At 32.4% G+C, this 21,705-nt stretch overlaps 1 protein-coding gene across 6 annotated transcripts in view; it reads left to right on the top strand.

The window, feature by feature from the left end:
- LOC143241080 (uncharacterized) overlaps positions 1–21,705 on the top strand; it is a 62,743-nt gene that overhangs the window by 27,283 nt on the left and 13,755 nt on the right. For 5 of the 6 annotated variants that reach the window (XM_076484596.1, XM_076484594.1, XM_076484595.1 and 2 more), the window contains 3 exons: positions 14,691–14,855; positions 19,511–19,630; positions 21,549–21,674. In XM_076484596.1, coding sequence (XP_076340711.1) covers positions 14,691–14,855; positions 19,511–19,630; positions 21,549–21,674 — 411 coding nt within the window. The remainder of the gene's footprint in view (positions 1–14,690; positions 14,856–19,510; positions 19,631–21,548; positions 21,675–21,705) is intronic. The other variant, XM_076484598.1, reaches the window with a different exon arrangement.

Genomic DNA, 21,705 nt, shown 5'->3' with positions numbered 1-21,705 from the left:
TTCCATCATCAATTATAATTGATTATAATATCTTTTGTGGTTATGTTGATTTTATGTTTAGTTATATCCTTAAATTGTTTTTATATTTCTTATTATATCCTTATTTATTGATCTTGTTACAAGGAAACTGATTCTTTATGTAGTAAATCAAACATAATTAAGAAGATATTCTCATTGGTTAACAGCAATTAAGTATGGGCAATATTTGCTTTTGTTAGACAGTTAAATGCCACAAACAATTCTTTCTTTTATGAAACTAGGATGAGTTTACTATTTGAAAATGATACTGTACAAAATAAAAGCCAATAACTTCAGAAAGATATCCATGTACAAAGTTCAAAACATGAATATTATCATGTTTTGTTACTATGATTTTGTTGTAAAAAGTAAAAATATACAGAGGTATACAATGTTTTGGATAAACACAACTACTTTGCAATATTTTTTTACAATATGTTGAAATAAAAACAATAATAAAAGAAGAAGAAATTCTGTTAAACCGATCACTGTTTTTATGGTTTCAACCAATTCCCAGCACTGTGCAATTGCAGTTAATCTGATTTTCTCATAAAGTAATGCTGGTTATAAAATATTACAATCTTGTCTGAATGTTATTCTCAGTTTAACTTATTTCTGAAAAGAGTGCTAGGTAGACTCACTTGATAAAGGGAAGATCAGTCAAGATAATTCCAGAGTAATTCTGACTTCAGCTGAACTGAGTTTTGAGTTGACAAAATAAACAGATTAAGTAAGGAGAAAAGCAATATATTGAAGATAAACAAAAACGGTGTGCACATTTACATTGGACACAAGATTGTCACATTCTAATAGTTATGTAAATCAGCAGATTTCCTTCCCTTAAGGTATTGTCTTAACAATGGACTACTCACATTATGAACCTTGGAGAACTATGTTAATTCTGTTTTCCATATGTAACCACATTGATAGTTCTTTGGCAGATTCCACTGACATTCTAACCCCATATTACATAACTTGTAATATGTTTTATGTGCCTTCACAAAATTTGGCAAGATTTCTGTTAACAAAAAAATAAGATTTTTTTAATTAAGTATTTTCATTAAAACTTTGTTCTTGCACGCAAGATGTCAGAGTGTTGACTGCTCCAAGTGCAAACTGAGATTCTTGTTAAAATTAAAAATACTTTTTTTTCACCTCAAAATTGTCAAATTTCATTTATGTAATCTCTAAAATCTTCTAAATAAATATCCAATGGGTTTTGTTTTTCTTTCAGGACAATTTTATATTTCATTATTTCTTTACCATAATTTTATTACTGACCCTTTAAGCACCATAAAAAATAAGATACTAAATAAATCCAAATTATCCCTTTTTCTTTCTAGATTCACTACAGATTGTAAGAAACTATCAGGTCATCCCATAAGTAATGTCTGAAAATTTAATACGGAAAGTGCATCTTCATTTCTGTCTTTTAGAAGGCTGTATTGATTAAAATATGTGGTAGGACATATATAAAAATGTCCAGAGAAATAAAAGAAACTAACCCAACTCCACTTTTTCAGATCATTAATCAAATAAACCCTTATGAAGATGTATGTATCTGAGGAGCACATTAGGCATATAGTGCTTTGTGAGTTTAAAAAAGGCAATAGTGCAGCAGAAACTACACGAAACATTCAAGGTGTTTATGGTGCAGAATCTCTCAATAAAAGAAATTGTTGAAAGTGGTTTCAGAATTTTGGAACAGGTGACTACAGCTTAGGTGATGTGCCACAGTCAGGCCATCCCGTTGAGATTAATGATACCTTGCTGCTGGCTGCACTTGATGAAGATTGTGTTGTAACAGTTGAACTAGCACAGATGCGTAATTCAATCAATTTGACAGTTCATCACCATCTGCAACAGCTTGGAAAGGTGTCAAAACTTGGAATATGCTTTCTCCATGATTTGACAGAAGCCAGTCTTAGAACAAGAACTTCTATGCACTCTCATAAATGTAACTCACCTTTTTTGGACAGGTTTATGTCTGGAGATGAAAAATGAATATTTTATTAAAATGTTAAGCACTACATACAATGGCTCAGTGCAGATAAACTGGCTATAGCACAGCTCAAAATGGACCTCCATCCTATGAAAGTCTTGTTAAATGTTTTGTGGGATATTGTTGGTGTGATCCACTTTGAGTAGCTGCCACTCAATGTAACAATTACATCAGACTTCTATTGTCAACAGTTAAAGCACTTGAATGTTGCACTGAAAGAAAAGAGACCTGCTTTCATCAATCATAGAGGTGTTGTGTTACATAAGGATAATGCACGGCCCCATATAGCAAGGATCACATCTGCAGAGATTGAAGAGCTAGACTGGGAAAAACTTCCACATCTTCCATATTCTCTAGACCTTGCCTGATCTGGTTATCATCTGTTCCAAAGTTTGCAGAATTATCTTGATGGAAAAGAGCTTGGAACACATGAAGATGTCACAACTACCCTCTCTACATTCTTTTCCTCCAAACCCCAAGAATTAAATAGAAGTGGCATTCAGAAGCTTGTGAATCATTGGCAGGAAGTAATTAATAATAATGGAACATACATTATTGATTAAATAACATTAAAAACATTTGATATCCTTTCTCTTTTTCTGAACCTAAAATCATACATTACTTAAGGGATTACCTGAAATAATTGATTATCTTAAATAGCTTAAAGCTCATAACAGTATATATTTGTTTATATTCTTAAATTTTATTATTTTGTTTCCACATCTTTTCCATTTTTTTTAATTCAAGGCCCCTAAAACTAAATATTAAAACTTAATGTATTCAAGACCAAACTATTGGCCCCTTGTTAACTGAGCATGAGCACATAGACCCTATGTATAATAATCATCTGTATTTTTCTGTTATATATGAGGGTTTGCAGATACATTAACAAGTGCACAAAACATTGTAGATGCTATTCACATTTCATAAACCACTGTTTAATTACTTTTACTTTGTGTATGGCATAATCTGTAAAAGTAATTTAATAAACAGTCACTTTAAAGCACAATTTTAGAGTTAGTAAGCTTTCCTTTGAATATTTAGATTAAGTTTGTTTGCACGAACCTGATCAATACCGAGTGTGATGCAAATCATTCTTTAGGAATCAAATTGAACTGAAATTTCTTTCACACTTAGCTGATGGCACTGGCAACATATATACTATAGATACAAGTTCTAATTCACAAAAGACATTCATCAGTTTTTTTAAGTTGGCATAAAGTTCAAAAAGACTATTTGGACATCCCTGTTCCATCTTTCTTTTCAAAAAGCACTTAAAAGTAGAGATTTTCTGACTAAATACATTGGTGTATGTATGAAACGTTCTGGCAGATTTTATTCCTGTTGAAAGAACAATGTTACCTTTTAAAAGTTGGGAAAGAGGTGTTATACCTTTCATAATAACAATATTATTGCAATAATATCTAATTTGAAGCTCAGCAGTAATTTTATTTACAATCTGATAGATATTTTGCATGAAGCCATGCAAAACCACCTTTTCTGGTTTGTTATCTTCAATCACATTGTCTACAATAAAATTGCATAAAGATCTGCCAACTGTACTTTATTTCTAACTGGCCTCGAGCTGGTAGACAATTTCAACTGCAGCTGCATCTATTATTTCCCAAAACTCACTACAGCATTCTCTATTGCAGCAAATATCTACTTCTCTCAGTGTATTTCTGAGGTATATTGCATGTGATAAATCATTGGTTGGTTTTTGCAGCATATCTGATGCAAACTTTGCTTTGTTTATGATACTTCTGATTGCAAAAAGGTATTGAGCAAACTGATGATCATTCTGTAAATTTAAACTGTTTGCTTCTGTTTTATGGCTCAAGTTTGAGTCATTTTCAATTATACCTTTAAGTACCTTGAAAACACTTGAAAGACACTTACAGACCATGCTAAGTTGCTTTACTTTGCATGACAGTCAAGTGTCAGAATCTTTCTTTATATTCATTATTTTCACATCATGCTTCTCTTGTTTTTTTCCCACATTGAATGAACCATACTGGTACTCAAGAATGAATGCATCTCCGTAATAAGTCATATATGAAACACTTTTGACTGACTTTACTATATCAACATTTATGAGATTTAGCCTATGACAAAAGCAATGGATATAATATCCCATTTCACTGCCATTCTTTGCACTTCATTTAATGCCAAGGCACAACAGAAGCACCATCTTATCTTTGTCCAACAGAATTCTTCATATCAGCAAATACTTTCCTCAGACTTACAAGGATGGTATCTATTACCTCTCAGCATCCATTGCCTGGGCCTCAGAAATGCCAATAAGCTCCTTTCCAGTGTCATTTTGATCATAGTAATGAACTGCACAAACAATCTGCTCCTTTTTGCCAGTATCTTTCAATTCATCAACCACAATTATAAAAAACTCTGCAACTCTTCTTTGATTTTGTTAATTTTTTAACCTAAAGATGATCAGAGAAGGTTGAAACATTGTTCTGTACTTTATTTTTTAATTAAAATTTTAATATCCACACCAACCATCTTGATAATTAATTTTTCTTTGATTTCATGCAATATGATATCCTTCATGATTTCTTGTGGTGCATTTTTATTGGTATGGTGTGTATACTTTACATTCAGAGGTCCAATGCATAGTTTTTCAGCAATGACAGAATCATGCTTTGCAATAACTGGTAATATGGCAAGAAAATTACCACATCATGCTCTAAAATCAAAATTTTGCATGACAGTTGTCTCCAACTCTGAATGATCTAGCAGTCTCTTGTTATTTAATCTTTTGTGCATTAAGAAGCAACACTTCTCATACTGTATGCAAATAATGCTTATATTACTGACAAGTTCCTTATGATTCCACCATACTTTACATTAATATTGTGGGAAGAGGAATCAACACATTCTCCATGTAATGAGCTTTGTTGATGCTACAACAATTTATCATCATTTGATTTTGTCCTATAACATTTCTTCTGGTCACACAACCTAATGCTAATAAAAGTAGGTTCTCTAATCTGAGTTCTTTTATTTGAGCAATGGAAATGGTAAATGGCATCAGCTGATTGTGAGTATGGATTGAAAGCCCTCTACTGCTTATTGATCATATGCACAGAGAATTGGACGTTATATGCTTGTACAAGGTGACTGTTAGGTAATGTATCATCTGGGCTAATTGATTCTTTTTTTCTACATGACTTTTGTGTAAAACCACTTTCATTGTGATGATTCAGAAGCTTTCCTGAAAAAACAAAAATTTCATTCATAGCTTAACAACATTGAGAAGTTGATTTATACTTCTAGTTAAAAAAATTTGAGTTTATTATGTTTATTATATATTCTTTGAGTATGCTATCAAAGAAAATGTACCAAACAGGGCAAACTCAACGTTTTGTTCATTAACAGATACTGTATCTTCTGCTTCTCTGAACTTTGAAATATTTTATGACACCTCATTCTTTATTTCCCCATAAAGCAAAGCTTCTTCTGTTTTACTTATATTAAATACATAATGAAAAACATGAAGAGAGTAATGTGCATTTTAAATTTTTATAAACAGTTAGGGCAATTGTATCTTAATATCATTTCCTTAAGTCACCAAAAGAAGTAGTCATAACAAATGTATAAATTTTAATTATTGTGAAGCATAAACAGAAAAAAAAATGAAATACTAAACCCTTTTTCCTCAGTAATCACTAAAGGCCTAAAAAAGCTATAAATCCACACTATTTTTATAAAATGAAAGATAAATGAATATATTATCTCGTACAGTATATTTTGAACCAGCAAAATCAATGTTATCATCATAATCATTATTACTAGTTTCAGCATCTTTCACGTCATCATCATTAAAGATGTTTCCATTTTATCTTCAGTTTCATATGTTGGCTTTGGTAGAAGTTCACCAGGTTCTGTAAGTAAATGGTTGTCACAACAGGATTATCTGCCTACAAAGGCTATACAAGTCCCTAATCCAAACTTTTGAATGGAATAGTTACAACAAGGTGATCTTAAAGACTTAAAATTAAAATTTTTTATTGTTTTTCATGGGAAGGAACAGTTGCTGAATATTATAAATACATATAACTTTACCAACGTTATTATCTTTCATTTTTTTGTTATATCACCATCGACATTTCTTGTCTTATCCTTTTCTTCATTAAAGATGTTTCCATTTTATCTTCAGTTTCATATGTTGGCTTTGGTAGAAGTTCACCAGGTTCTGTAAGTAAATGGTTGTCACAACAGGATTATCTGCCTACAAAGGCTATACAAGTCCCTAATCCAAACTTTTGAATGGAATAGTTACAACAAGGTGATCTTAAAGACTTAAAATTAAATTTTTGTATTGTTTTTCATGGGAAGGAACAGTTGCTGAATATTATAAATACATATAACTTTACCAACGTTATTATCTTTCATTTTTTTGTTATATCACCATCGACATTTCTTGTCTTATCCTTTTCTTCATATTTTCTTTTTCTTGACATTGGTGAATTTACATTACCACTAAGAAATGAATCTGTATGTAATATCACTAAATTGCAACCAGGAATTGTGTGAGCTCATGTCAGTAACTCAAATAGCCCATGAGTAATTTTGCCTTGCCATTGAGTTTGCTTAATGTTGGTGGTGAGGACCAAATATATTTGTATGGTATTAAGATAAGGTTTAATGAAAGAAAGAAAGCTGATATCAGGAAAATTGTAAACATATATGTACATGTGCACACACACACACACAACAAACTGAACAAAGACAATTTGGTTGCAAGTTTCCATGTAGTTTCATTCATATCCTCCCATTCATTCACTGTTAGCTCATGATTCATATATTCTCAAATAAAAATAAACAATCTGCTTTCAACTCCCAACACTTAGCAAGTTACTATAGATTTCTTTTCTTTTGTATGTGCATTAGAAACTTTGGTGATAAACATTTTTAGCAATCAATTGTCATTTGTATTCATATTATTGCAAAATATTGTGCTCAGTAAAAGGAAGTGCTTAAAAATTAGTGATCAAGATATTCCTCATTCTCAACAAATTATTAAATTTTCCCCAAGTAGAGGGGGATGGTGATCTCATAGACCCTGTTTCCCTTCTGGTACCAGCCCTAATAAAGGAAAATTAGTTAGCAAAAACAAACAAAATGCAAAATGTACAGAATTAAACCCCTTGAGGTGTATTTCTGATCCCTGTATGTGGTGAAAGGACCTACTAGGGAAGGTTTTGTATTTTCAGTCTACCTCCATCCATGTATTTGCTGTGTGTAGCAACCTGTGAAGAAGAAGAGGGAAGGCTCTGATGGTTGAAGGGTGTGTCTGATGGGTCCTTTATGTTACTGGCACTTTGTCCTTCAATTCCTGCAGTTATAAGTTGCCTTGGGGTGGTTCCTCCATGGTCAGTCAGCAGGTCTGGTTGGGTTAGGATCAACTAAATAATAAGTGTTGTGGACCTTGTGTTTGATGCTGGTGTTTAGGTGTAGTGCCCATAAAACTTTGGCATCTCATACAATGTTCATAGAGCTCCATGGTGGGTAGGGCTCAATAGACACCAATGTTTTCCTTTTTTATAAATCCTACACAGAGGGTCTTACAAAACAAATCTTGTTGATCAGTAAGTAACCACAGCTGGAAGATTCTGATCTCCAGTCCTCACCTCCTCTTGTTCCTGTACCTCATTTTCTTAACCTTCATTCTTTTACATAATTAGGACATATACCCCCTTTTTCATTCAGAAGGGCTTAGGGAGACTTGCAGCTCTTCAAAATCAGTGAAGAAGCTCAGCTCTGAGTGTATCTTGGTGGAATCATCTACACCTAAATGCAGCATACTTCTTCTAATAGGTCATTGGGGATATATTAATTGAGGTTACTCTCCATGCTTCTTAAGGAGTTACTACTGAGAGAAATTTATGGAACTTCCCAATTCAGAGGTCCTCACTAGTTTCTTCAGTGGGATGTATCTCCACTCATAATGATGGAATTATGCTGCCTGCAAATGTGTTGATTTTGATGTTTACGTCACCACATCCACCTGCCTCTGTTAAGAAAGGTTATTTTGACTGTAAAGTAGAGCCATATATTCTTAGACCTTTCAGATATCTTCAGTGTCAATGCTTTGGATATCCAAGAGCATCTTGTTGTGTTTGTTTAACATATGTTCATTATTGTGGTGGCAAAGGCCATAATACTGATGAGTTCAAATGGGTCCTCACTATTTTGGTTGTAAAGGTTCCCTTCCCTGTTATTTTCTTTCTTGTTCTAAGTGCAACAGTTAAAAACTATCAATAACATTTCTTACACTGAGGCTTAGAAATTGCTGTCCCCTGTTCCATTTTGAACATATTTTGCTGCTTTCTCTTCTACTGCTACAATGGAAGTGCAGATATATCTTTCTGTCTCTCCATCAGAGTCTGTCTCACATTGTGTATAAGGTCTTTTGCCTTCCATGGTTGCTTGATTTGACATATGCATCTACTCCTATCTCTTTTTCCCACCATTGCTTTCAGTGAGTGCAGAGGTTCATCTCCATGAGCCCCAAGGTGTAAAACTGTTATTTGGTCATGCCCTCAGTCACTGGAATTTATTTCTTCTGACAGAGCTTTGCCCAATCAACCTAGGGTGAGTTTCGAAAAGGTCAACAGACCTCTCTCTACAAAAGAAAAGGTTGTAATCACAAACAGCATGGTTCTTTACCTGGTTCTGCTCCACCTAAATAAAAATGTACACTTTAGTATAGTGTAACTGTTTGTATTTTCATTCCAATTTGGATAATATTAAGGCTTTGGTCTGTTCCAATTGTCGTGTATGTGTCTCCTTCCAGGAAAAATTTCTGAAACCTGCTGTAACTATCATCTTTCAATATGGAGGTGTGGCATTGCTGGTTGACCAACATACACCCACCTTCTAAGTGCCACTTGATATATTCTATGGATATAATGTGCAAAATAAAATACAAACAAGATTGTTTGTACAACAACTAATGACTGAAACAGGTTTAAAGTAAGGTTTGAGTCGGCCTTTTGTGATGATTGGTCTTAGCTGTATAGTGTCCTCTTCCATTAACTCTAGTAATGGATTTACATGAGCCTCTATGGTCAAACAGAAAGTCTGCCATCTTTTTGGATTGTTTGGAATACTTAGCTTTAACTCTTCTTTTTTCAAGAAAAAACAAAGTCAGAGATCCTAATATTTCCTCATAAGACAACCTTTCCATGCCATGAATCATCTGAATAAGCTTCCTTCAAATCCTTTCCAACAATTTAATGTTCCTCCTTAGGTAAATCTGTTAAAGACTGAACAGAATCTCCAAATGTGGCCTAAGCAGCAACTTATACAATGAAATTATAACCTTTTTATACTTGTATTTATTATTTCTCTAGATACTTATAATTTGTTTATTGTCATATATGCTTAGTATAATATCTATTTAGCCTGATGAAATGCTGTAACTATTGATATTATACTCTGTGAATCTGTAAATAAACAAGTTTTACCTTTACATAACAAGGTATTTCCTTTAAATATTTCTCTAGATATATAATCATATTTACCTTCCCAATAGCAACAGCACACTACTTGGGTGGCTTAAGAAACTGATCTGCTAGAACACCAAGATCCTTTTTTTTTTTCATAATATTGTTAAGGTTATTAACATTGAATATATTTGTAATCCAGATTATGATATCCCATATGTATTACCTTTAATTCATTTTAATTAAAAGCCAACTCCTATCTGTTTGCCCAAATCATTAATTTATCCAAATCTTAATCTAAAGCAGCAATATTTTACTTAAAGTAAATAACACTAAAAACTTTAATATCATCATCAAATCTGAGTAATTTACTGGCCATTCTTTCACCATTGTCATTACTGTAAACTAAAAAAGTGTAAAGGTCCTAAAACTGGTGCTTAGAGTGCCTCATTTATAGAATTAATCTTACTTGACCAACCTCCATTGATAACAGTTCCCTACTCTTTCAGCTTCTTTATTTTTGTACAATGAGCTAATATATTTCCTCCATCTATAGAGATAACCTTCTTTAAGAAGCATTTTATGTGACAATTTATCATATTCTTTCTTAAAATTCAGATACACTAAATCTGTATCCTTACTTTCATCTAGATAAGCAGTAACTTCAAAGAATATCAAAAGATAAATAATGCAAGAATCTTCCATGTCCAAACATGTTGAGTATCCAACAAAGTGTTAAACTTTGTTAACTAACTTTCCGAAACATCTTTTTATTAAGCTTTCAAAAAATTTCTATACACTAATGTAAAACTAGTAGGACTGTAATAAATAGAACAATTTCGATCACCTCTCTTGAAAAAAAAATTAACATTTCTGTGTAGCACATGTGTTGCCTGGGCATCTAAGAGCATTATAGTCTTATTATTACTCTGTTTTTTGTGGCTAAACATTGACAAATCAGAAGTCTACTTAGTAATATGAAGTTAAATGTCACAACCAACAAGACACATCTCAATCTTTTCTAGGAAAATGTTTCTGATCCAATTGTTTCATAGATGCCATTTCTTTTAATAGGAGTGGCAAGTGTACTTTTTTGCTTACAAAAATACATTTCACCAAGGATCTGAGGATATTCATTGTATTATGGGACAACTGTATACACAAATCTATGTCAGCCAAACTGTCAGTCATGCTGTATCTTTGACAGTGGCCTTACTGGTTAGCAAATACAGCCATAATGTATATATGCAAGTTTCATTCTTAGTTGTTTAGCTCCTAAAGCAGAGTGCCACTTCTAGTGGGGAAGAGGAGAACAAGAACTAAAAGGTGGTATCATACATTGATTACTGAAGTTATATCAAACAGCTTATCAGTGTTTCTAACCTTAAATGTTTTGTAGTTCATTTGTTTATGAAACTAACATTCTGCATGTAGGAAGTTACACAAAACCTGAATAAACAAGTTAAACCATATGTGATTTCACATATAAATTCAGAACTATCTAGAAAGCATACATAAAATATTGATTATAATATTACAAATAAATGTAATTATCACAAACTTTTGTATGCCAACTGTTTTGCTTACAAGTGAAAAACATCAATATTAGCAGCAAAGTTTAGAAATAGTTTACTTTTACTTTTTTTTATAAATAGGAACATATCTTTAAATGTCAACTGTTAGAAAACTTTAGATAGGCTAGACTTTGTTTCATTCTGAAAAAGCCAGAAATTGTGATTTAAATGTATAGGCGTATATAATCACAAAATCAACAAATATTCTAAGTGATGCAGTTGTAAAGTGTTCTTTCAACAACACTAAAATTAATAATAGGTGCAATATGTTTCTCACTTATAGTATTTCAGATTTAAGTGGCAATATGAAACAACCTTGTTCTGTATTCCTGTAAGTAAAAAACAAAAATGCATGCTTATGATTCTTTCTGTTCAGATACAAGCGAAAGGTACTATTAACCATATATCTAACTGACATGTACTTTACCATGTTTTATGTCATTGTGCTCTCAAGTGATTAATACAACTTGTTCCAAATATATGCACACCCCAGTACTCAGGCTAAATTATTTACATACCTGAAAAATTGTACTCTTGTATATTTTACACTGGTTCATGTGTGAAACACATATGTCATAACAGTCACAAATATCTACCTCACTTTTACCTAACCAATTCTCACACGCAGTGCATGGCATCACAATTCACCAAACACCTCAAGAGATGAATCAGTTATTTTATCCAGATGATTTTTAGATGCTGTCTGTAGAATTTGCACAACCAATACTTCTGTTGAGTAGTAAATACTAGTCAGGGACTGTTTCTAAAACTAACTGAATAGCAGGGATAGAAGCCCCTTTTCAGTATGACAGGCTGAAAAATACCTGTGAGGTACAACTATCTTATCATATTCATACTAAGTAAATCTTAACTTCAAAATGAAATATTTGAAAAATTCTCCATCTTTATTTTTTCTTTGTCATATTTTGGAGTTCAATTTTTCTACTTCTGAATTTTCTAACATTGAAAATGAGCTGGCGTAGTTTCTAACCATCTAGAAACACAAATTATACATTATTAAAAGCAGCAATCTAAATATATATCATCAAATTCGTAGAACTAATCATAGCAGTGTCTTCCATCTCTCTCTTTGACTTTCAAAATCATTTGCTAATCAAATTTACATGTTCATGGACATGATTATAACCAGTAGAAAGAGCAGGTGCTTTACATAAATTTGCAAGTCATTGTTTGGTTTTCATTCTGTAAACTGTTAGTCACTAGATATGTTTAGTATATAATGATCATATTTTGTTATTCGAGGCACTAAATGAATTTTTTTAAACGTATTTATAGCTTTTTCAGAAAACTGTAAAATTATAGGAGTCTGAATATCCTATTCTAATAATAAATGTAAAAGAGTCTGGTTTAGATGCATAAGGTTATTTTGTATATCTTCACAGGTATGGAGTCGGTCAGTTTTATTCAAGCCTGTAAACAAATAATTAATTAAAAATTAGTGCTGTGTTTAAGGAATTTTTGTTTCTACATACAGTTTCATCTTCTTAAATATGTGTATGTTTGTTGGTGTATGAAGTGTTAAGAACAAACTGGTGAAAGACATTGACCATTTCATTTTATGTGTGATTGGCATTGATTATTCGAAGCAGAAAGAATGACAAAGTCAACCCAACAATATAACAAAAACAAAGCATATACCTACACACATAGTCTAGTTTGTAATGAGATTAGGGATAACTGAAAATTTTATTTACTTTCACAATATAGAAAACAGTCCAAGTTACTGTTTTTTAATGCAATTGGCACTATATTTATATATATATATCCATATGAAACAACTCATTAAATCAGACAAATCTAATCTGTATAAAAGCCTGTGTATACTACACTGTGTCATGTTCCATTTTTCAAAATAGGAGGGGGCACAAAAGCTAAAATGCATTTATCCATGCAAAATAGTTCAATTAATATCTGCTCATTACAATCTTAATGACAGGGTACAAGAAGATTGTGACAAGTATGTGTGTTATGAAAACCTTACAAGTATTGTGAGTGATAAAATAAGCTTAAAGTAAATATGTAGTGTGGGATCATTTCTTCTAGAACCAAATGCATGTAATTCATCATGGAAGTAAAAATACTGAGTTATTTATAAATTTGAATTGCTTCTGAATTAAGTTATTGTATATTATATCACCAACGTTTTTAATAAAAAATGAACCTTTTTAATCAATGGAGGCTCTAAATTAATATTTTTTCCAGTTTTGTTCTCTATGCATTTCATTTTATACTTTCAGTACATAGAGTAACAACACTATTTAGTTATACTTTTGTTGCTAAGCAACATGACATAAAAGCCGCTTTTAAAATATAGTGCTACCAAAATGCACAGGCTTTTCTATATGTTAATTGTTAATCCAAATTATTTTTACTAATCATTATTTTATGAATGCACCACAAATTCGTTTCATGAACTATCTTAATTTTGATTGGCTCACAGAGGAGTTTATCAATGTTTGACTGCACTTTTCTGCCTCTTTGTTTGTAAAGTTCAATTTTGCAAAATTTATCTATTTCACTTAACTATGAAACGTGAGGTTAGGGTATATTATTGGATGGGAGTGGTAGTACTTACCCAGTCAGTTTTGATTTTTTATGTACTAGTATAAAATATAATTCAGGAAAAGAAACATAAATCTACCAAAATGACAGCATATTATACCAAGATTTATACAGTTTTCAGTATGGTCTTGCAACACAACACAAGATTGAGTTAGCTGCTTTAGATTGCTTATGTAGTTTCTCCAGACAAACAACTTCATGCATCATAATACTTAAAGAAAGTGCTCAAAGAGCAAGGATTGCAAAGATCTACCAAAGTTTTTATACCATAAACAGTCAAAATCAACTCTTGAGGAGACCTAGTTTCTCTTTTGAGAATCTCAGCTGCCCCAGCTGTTTTGACATAATGAATACAAGCAGCAAGTCTTATCCTATCAATGATAAACAAAATGTGGCATTTTGTAGCAAGTGATAATACAGAAACACAAAAGTAATAGCAAAAACCATCCACTTGCCCAGCATAATTAAGAAGATTTCTGTCTGGGAGAATGAAACAGATGTTCATGCTATTCCATACAAAGACATACTAGTTAAATCATTAAATGCACATCTCTAAGTTTCTGTGTGATTAAACTGTTAAAATAAATACTGGGAAACCTACATTCTTGTACACTACAGGAAGGAAGGATGGGCTTTAAAAATGACAACTACACTGCAGAATTATTATCAAAATGTATGATGATCAACTAATTCATGAACAGCTGTGGTGATATAAACTGTAAAGAGGTAGTAAGGTTCCAGAATTGTTTTCAAATGAGGTGCTCAGTCTGTAGTTTTAACTTCTAGTATGCTTATGTAGAATTTTATGGTATCTTTTTTCTATCCTTCTTATTTGTGTTATGAATTTTATCTCTGTATAATTCTTTATTTTCCTTTTATGCTTGATTTTCTAATCTCAAAAATGTTTTTGTTTAAAGTGAACTGATATGATTAATTATAGGAATAGTCTATTCCATGTTATTATTGGTTAAATTTCTTTCATTTATGTACTTAGTTATGTTAGATGTATGCTATAAATATTTTCATTTTGTTTTGAATCTCCAGAAAATGAAGGCAACCATTATTTATCATCTAGTGTCAGCATGTTATCCTCCAGGTGTCAGGAACTGAAGTGTAATCAGCAGTGCTTAGAAGGTTATGGATCAGTATCTGCAGGTTGTGCGTGTTATCGTGGGTTCTATTTGGATGTTGACAGAAAATCTTGTGTTGGTAAGAGGAAATAGTTTTTTTCCCCTTTTATAGGAATGCATAATATTTATTAAGCACTGAAAACTATTTTTATAGGTTATTGGCAACAAAAAACTGTTTCAGGATTTTGGTTTTTTCACAAAATCACAATTTACACAAACATTGCACAGCTAGAAATTTTGACATAAGTATTGGTGATATGAAAAGTTTTAACACAGTCAAAGTAAGTTTTTATGTGTTTATAAAGTATCTTTGTAGTAACATATCTAAAACGTAATAAAGTATGCTGAAAGCAGAACTACAAATGTACATATTTTATTCTTGTATCTATTCTTATTTCAAACCCAGGTAAAAAAGCAAAATATATTTCAATTATTTATTCCAAAAGTGTCTCATAAATTGTCAAATCATTTAACTTATTGTGTAAAAGACTGTGTGTGTGTATATGTAGTTATGTGGAGAATCTCATTGTATGGTTGCTTTTAATACAGTACTTGTGATTACTAAATTAGCTATTCATGTTTAGTCCTGCACTCTAACTCCAAACTTTTTGATTGTGCATGCCACAAATCTTGTACTCCCCCTGTTGGAATTAGAAGACTTCAAAATGTCTCTCAAGAAAATCATTATGCATTACATGTTAACCAACAGGAGCATAACATGCTCAATTGACTCTTTACACTCTCCTACCTGTCCTTCACTTCTCATTTTGCAGGTTCAGGTGCAAATGCTTATCTTTTGTTCCATTTCAGGGTTGAAGAGGTTTTACTTTTACTTTATTTTGTATAATTTCACTTATTTTGAAAGCATTTTTTTATCCATGTTGCCACCAAATCTTTCATTTAACTAGCAAAATTCAAGCATACATATCAAAGTTCATGTTATCACTTTCAGTCCATCCGTTTTGTCTTCAGTCATACTTCAGGCAAAAGGTATTGGTGATCTGTTGGGTGATTTATTAGTCCTTGTTTAATGGGAGTCTGAGCATTCTCTGAATGTTGTTTGTTTTTCATCTTTGCTTTTTGTACCTTATATAGCTCCCTCTTCTAGGCATATCACATGCCTTCTCACACCCTTCCTGTGGATTCTGTTTGGCCTTTATTGGTTTCTGAGAGCTGTATTTTTCAGATATATGATGTTTTGTTGATTGCTCTTTAATATTATGACTTTTGTGTTACCTATTTTCATTAGTTATGCCTCTTTTCTTTACAAAAAAGAAAAACTCGTATTTTTTGGGTTCATGCTTTACATATTGCCTCTCTTTGGAGAGACTGCATTAGTTTCCCTTGTCCTCCGTAAGTTTGGGATTGGTCTGCTTTCTCTCCTTGTTGGTCTGGCTCTCCTTAATGGGCTTTTACATATTACAATTTGAAAGTCTGAAACTGAGTTAAATGATAATTTAAATTTAGAAGTTAAATAAATGTTGATATGTATCTCATTTATGATACGTACCAACAAACAATAATACAATATACAATAATGGTTATTATCAATAATGATCTATGTATAAAAGTTTAACAAACTTACAAACAATATTGAGTCTTCTGTCTGGTCTGGAACTTCCTTGATGTCGTATCGGCAATTCACAATGAGTGAATTAATTTTGATTTGATGTAGGTATAATTCATTTAACAGGGAGCTAGCTAGCTCTGCATTCTTTGCATTTCACTAAATATTGACCTTCTCTTCTTTGTCCTTGCTTTATCTTCTTTCTGATATGCCATAGTTCATAATTTTTCCCAATGATTAAGGCCAAGTAAAATCAGTTCTAGAGGCTGCCCAGTGGGTCTTTGTCTAGTATAATATCTCTTGACTTTGTTCATCAGTGGAACCCTTATATATCTAATTTGGTCTCTGTCTCTTGTCATACATTTTTTATCCCTTCTTACTCCTATTTGGTTCTCTTTTCCTCTATAGAATCCCTTGTTACACTGCTGTCTTGGTTTATCTTTTGCTTCCTTCTTTAACAACAGCTTTCAGGCCTCCCACACTGTTTGGGGTTTCCAAGTAGACCAGGTAAGACTGGGGTCTGGTCATCATCTACATTGTCTCATTTCATTTGTTTGTGCCCCTCAATTCTCCAAGGCATCATATCTTCCCTTCAATGGGCCTTTACTAAGGGTCTTTAGATGATTGAAAATGTTATATCCAGTGTTTATTTCCATATTCCATCTCAGGTCATTCTTGTCCTTTTCTTCAAATTTTTCATGGTGCAGTGGTGAACTGACTTGACGTATTTCCCTTTAAGCTCACTTTGGCACCTTTTATTTTTGTTGGTTGTTTTGGCCCTTCACTTAACAACTTTGTGCTCATGGATTGTTCTTTTTCTTTTCGGGAACAACTGGCTCTGCTTGTTATTCTGAGCAAGTGTTGGTCTGTCCTACTCATTAGCTTCCTATCAATAGTACTCAGATGGGCTAGTTTTACAGCCAAGTGAAGTTCTTTTATTCATCCTTCAAATTTTCTCATTCTTTAAAGGTTCTTAGTCAAGTTCAAGTTGCGCACAACCTTCTTTTCTTCACTTTATTTTCTGGTTCTAGCCATTTAGTACATATTATATGCTCTCTTCCTTTCTCTTCCAGAGGTTCTATCACTTTTTGGTGGATTCTTTGAAGACTCATCTCTTATCCCTTGGTTGAGTTTATATGAAGTTCCTTTTATGGGTTGTCCTTAGCAGTTGGAACCTTGCTTGGGATCTATCAGATTCTTCCATTCCCCTTCTTTACTGCTGTATTGACTGTCTGTTTTGATGGTAGGTCCAAGTTTATACTTCTATGGGAATCATGTTCCCAACTGTGCAGATAAATTCTCTTCTATTCACAGATGGGTCCATTCAGACTGGGGTGTGTGTGTTTCAACCACAGTTTGTCTTGTCTTTGGGGTTTTGGTCTGAAGTTGTTTGTTTTCATCTTATCAACATTCTAGAACTTCTTGCTGTTTGCTGGCTTTAGGATTCTTTTTTTCATATTTATAGAGAATGATTTATCATGTTTCAGTCTGACCAATTAATAATTGTGGCTCATAGTTTCATAAATACACCCAAATGGGATTCTCATGTTTCTCTTCTAAGAACTTTTGAACCCCCCAATGGTAAGATTACTTTGATTTGGTGTATACATACAGGGTGTCATCAGATGTCTGGCAGATCATTCTTCTGCCTGAATGGATCCACACAACAGAGTAGTCCCTTCATTCCTTGGTTTCACTGAATTGAAGTTCAATGGTTTGTCCCTCATATTGTTACATTTTCTTCCTTTTCTTTCACCAGTTAATTTGGTGTACTATTCCTCATTATCAGGTTTTGTTTTTAGTTGCCTTATTGATTTGATTTGGTCAAACACATTTCCTTTCATTTATTAATCCTCTCCAATTACTTTGTCCATTCATTTCCATCATCTCATAACATTCTGTCTATGGTGCTCCAGTTTGCCTCTTCCTGGCTAGCTCAACCATGGTATTTTCTTGCTCCAGCTTCAGTTATTTTCCCTTACCTCTCCTCTTTTTCTTTTTTTAATTGCTTTCACCAATTCTACATTCCAACCTTCCAATCCTTCATCTTCATGCCTCTGAATTCTCCAATGCAAGTTCCAAGCCACTGAGGTAGTAGACCATGGAGGCTCCATTCTGGATGGGTTCTACATTGATGGTTATAACTATTCAGTTGAGAGTTGAGCATTTGGGTAAAACAACAAAGCATAACAAGACTTGACCTCTACTTATGTTGCATGTACAGATTTTAGGTCCTCATCCTACCTTCATGGGATCTTGGTTTCCTGCAGAGGAGGTTTTGGATTGAGTGAACCAAGCCTTGCTTGTCTTTTCACTAGTGCCATCTATTCTTCATTTGCACTTAAAGAATGGTTCTCATTCACTCTCACAAAATCTGGTGTTTAGCCATCATGTGCAGTTCACCCCTTAAATTGGGTATCCTTGTCCTGCCCTCATTTTGGTTCACCACAGAGAAACTTTTGGGTTGGAGTAAACCAATCCACCTAAGTCCTCACACAAGTAGAAATATCCGAGAACTGATGTGGGTCTTGATCCATAGTTTTTGGATTAGAAGTAAAACAGTCATGATCCTCATCCTATCCTTGCAGTAGAAGAGTTATTAGATGCTGTGTACCTACTGTGTGTGTGGTACAATGCACCCTAGCCACATAACACTTCACATTTTCTGCCTTGTGTTTCATAACTTATACACAAGGGTGAAGAGTATACCTGGTTCAGAAGTAGTTTGGTGCTCCAATTTCTTCTGTCATGATCAGAGATATCCTTTGGAAGCTTTTAGGGATATCTCTGTTTCTACCTTCCACTGATCCCCTATATCACATGAATGTGTCATTCTTCTGTTGGTTAACAAGTGATGTATGATAATTTGCATGAGAGGTATGTTGGAATCCAACAGGGTGGAGGATAAGGTTTGTGGCATGTTTTGATAGAAAAGTTTGCACTTAGAGGGAATCACTGAACGAGAACAGAGGTAAGTAGTTGTTAGAAATACATTTTCAGTGTAGGAAAATTATAACTTCTTGAGTGTTTGTGATAACTTCAGCTTAAACCTGTGTATGTACATTTTATATCTATATATAGTATACATGAGCTTCTTTTATTGAATAAAGTTTGCTATATTATAGGCCATGAATCTTAAAGAACAACTACATTTCACATTGCTATAGATGTTAATGAATGTGAAGTATTTCACCCCTGTCACCAGATTTGCTACAACTTTCCAGGCAGTTATCGATGCTCTTGTCAACAAGGGTATCAGCTACATGCTAATGGCCACAGTTGTATTGGTAAGAATTTTCATTCAAAGTTAAATCTGAATTTTTGATTGTTGAATATGTGGATATTTTCATAATGAGAGACATGTTGCTCATTCTTTATTTTATAATTCAACATTCATATTGAAATGTCTCCAGTACAATAGAACATTAGTATCCTTTTAAATTTAACCTTAAATCAAGAGTCAATTATTTGCTGGTTTTGTCATTACATTATCTGGCAAAGGGTAGAAATTATTAGCATGACTTTCAAACAGCTTTTGTGCTCATTGTTTAAACTTTTGGAAATAATTTTTTTTTATTTAAAAATGAATTATTCTCCCTGCTTGTGTCAAGGTTTTCGTGAAAGTTCTTTTGCAGAGTAAGTTATGCTGTAGAAACTGGTCAGTATACTCTGGGAAAAGTTTTGAAATTTATATTTAACATAATCTTAGTTGCAAGTGCAAGATTTGAAGGTGTGATGTTTAAAGAAAATGCAGATGTTATTAATGCAGTCATGATGCAGTTAATTTTGACCAAGCTATTAAAAAATGTTAGAATCTAATCAAAAGAGAATACAAGAATTGTAATAATATGATGCTTTTTTCTTTCTCTTTGTAACAACTTTCATCAACTTAGATCATTCATTGATTGATGGACAATAGATATCTGATCAGATATCAACCATACAATCATAAGAAGTAGTCATCAAAGAATATTTATTATTCTTTCCACTTAATAATATACTTATCTTTTAGATGTCATGAACATGTTGAAAACCATTCTAACAGTGAAAAGCAAGATCTAAGTGGAAGTGGTCTGAGCAAAAGTAGCCTTAGTTTGGAAAGACTTTCCTCCACACTAAAACATTTTATGAGTGTATTCACTTCATTGCTGTTTAGAAGGAAGGGATTGAACCCAAAACTTAAGCAAAATTTACATGAAAAATTGGTTTAGTGGGTTTTCTTTTGCTAAAATTTGCCACCAAAACATGGAAATTTCTGTATGATTGCCTTATGATTTTAGGATTAAATGTTTAAGATTCAGTTATGATCTGTATTTGATTGTTTTTTTACTTATTGTTTAATTTCACAATAAAGTTATGCATAGTAAATGAAAACTATATATTTTGTTTGTGTTTTTGAAAATCTCAATATATTTTATAGTTGTATGAAAACTATTTAAAGCATATTTCAATCCAGTTTTTGAGAAAAATTAGTAATTATAAATTACACTTGAATGTACTTATATAATATATAGCTGGAAAAATCTTTAGTTACTTATTTTATAGAAAAGAGCACCATACTGAATATTTAGCTCAATAAATTTTTGCATGTCTGAAATATTCATCATAATTTAAAGTATAGATATTTTATCAAGGTAATTATTTATTTTAATGAAGTTACATTTGAGCACAACAGAAAAACTATTATGAAAAAAAGAACCAAAAAGCTCTTTTATCTGTTTTGTGATTTGTTATCTAATGTCAGGAATACAGATGTAAATGCAAGAGCTATGGATATGTTAAAAGTTAAACATATATCCTAAAGTGGTTATGATTTGTATTTCAAAATTTGTTTTTTTATCTGCCATATAATTTCACAATAACTTTATGTGGAATAAATAACATGACAACTATTTATCTCATTAAGTAAGTGTTTATAAAAATCTGAATATATTTTATAGTAATGTATCAAAAGTTTATCTGTTTTGTGATTTATTATTTAATGTTAAGAATACGGATGTAAAGATCAAAACTATATATATAAAAGCTTTATATATAATTGTTGAACATTAGAAGTATATCCTAAAGTGTCTAAACAGACTTATGTTCTTGAATTGAGTCTTTTTATATCTTAAACATTTCTTGAATTTGTATATGTAAGAAATTAACATGTTTGGCTAAATTTGTTTTTGACTTAGTTTGCTTTTTCCTTTACTTGTATGAAAGATACTGATGAGTGTGCAAGTGACTTCAGAAACCACTGTGATGGTGATTGTATTAATACCATTGGTAGCTATTTTTGTTCGTATTCAGAAGAACAAAGTGATACAGACTGCATTCATAAGGGTTCAGGTAAGATGTGTTTTGATCAACATATTTCATT

The sequence above is a fragment of the Tachypleus tridentatus genome, chromosome 13, assembly GCF_004210375.1.
Source record: "Tachypleus tridentatus isolate NWPU-2018 chromosome 13, ASM421037v1, whole genome shotgun sequence".
NCBI classification, from domain to species: Eukaryota; Metazoa; Arthropoda; class Merostomata; order Xiphosura; family Limulidae; genus Tachypleus; species Tachypleus tridentatus.
This window is presented reverse-complemented; position numbering and strand designations above follow the sequence as displayed.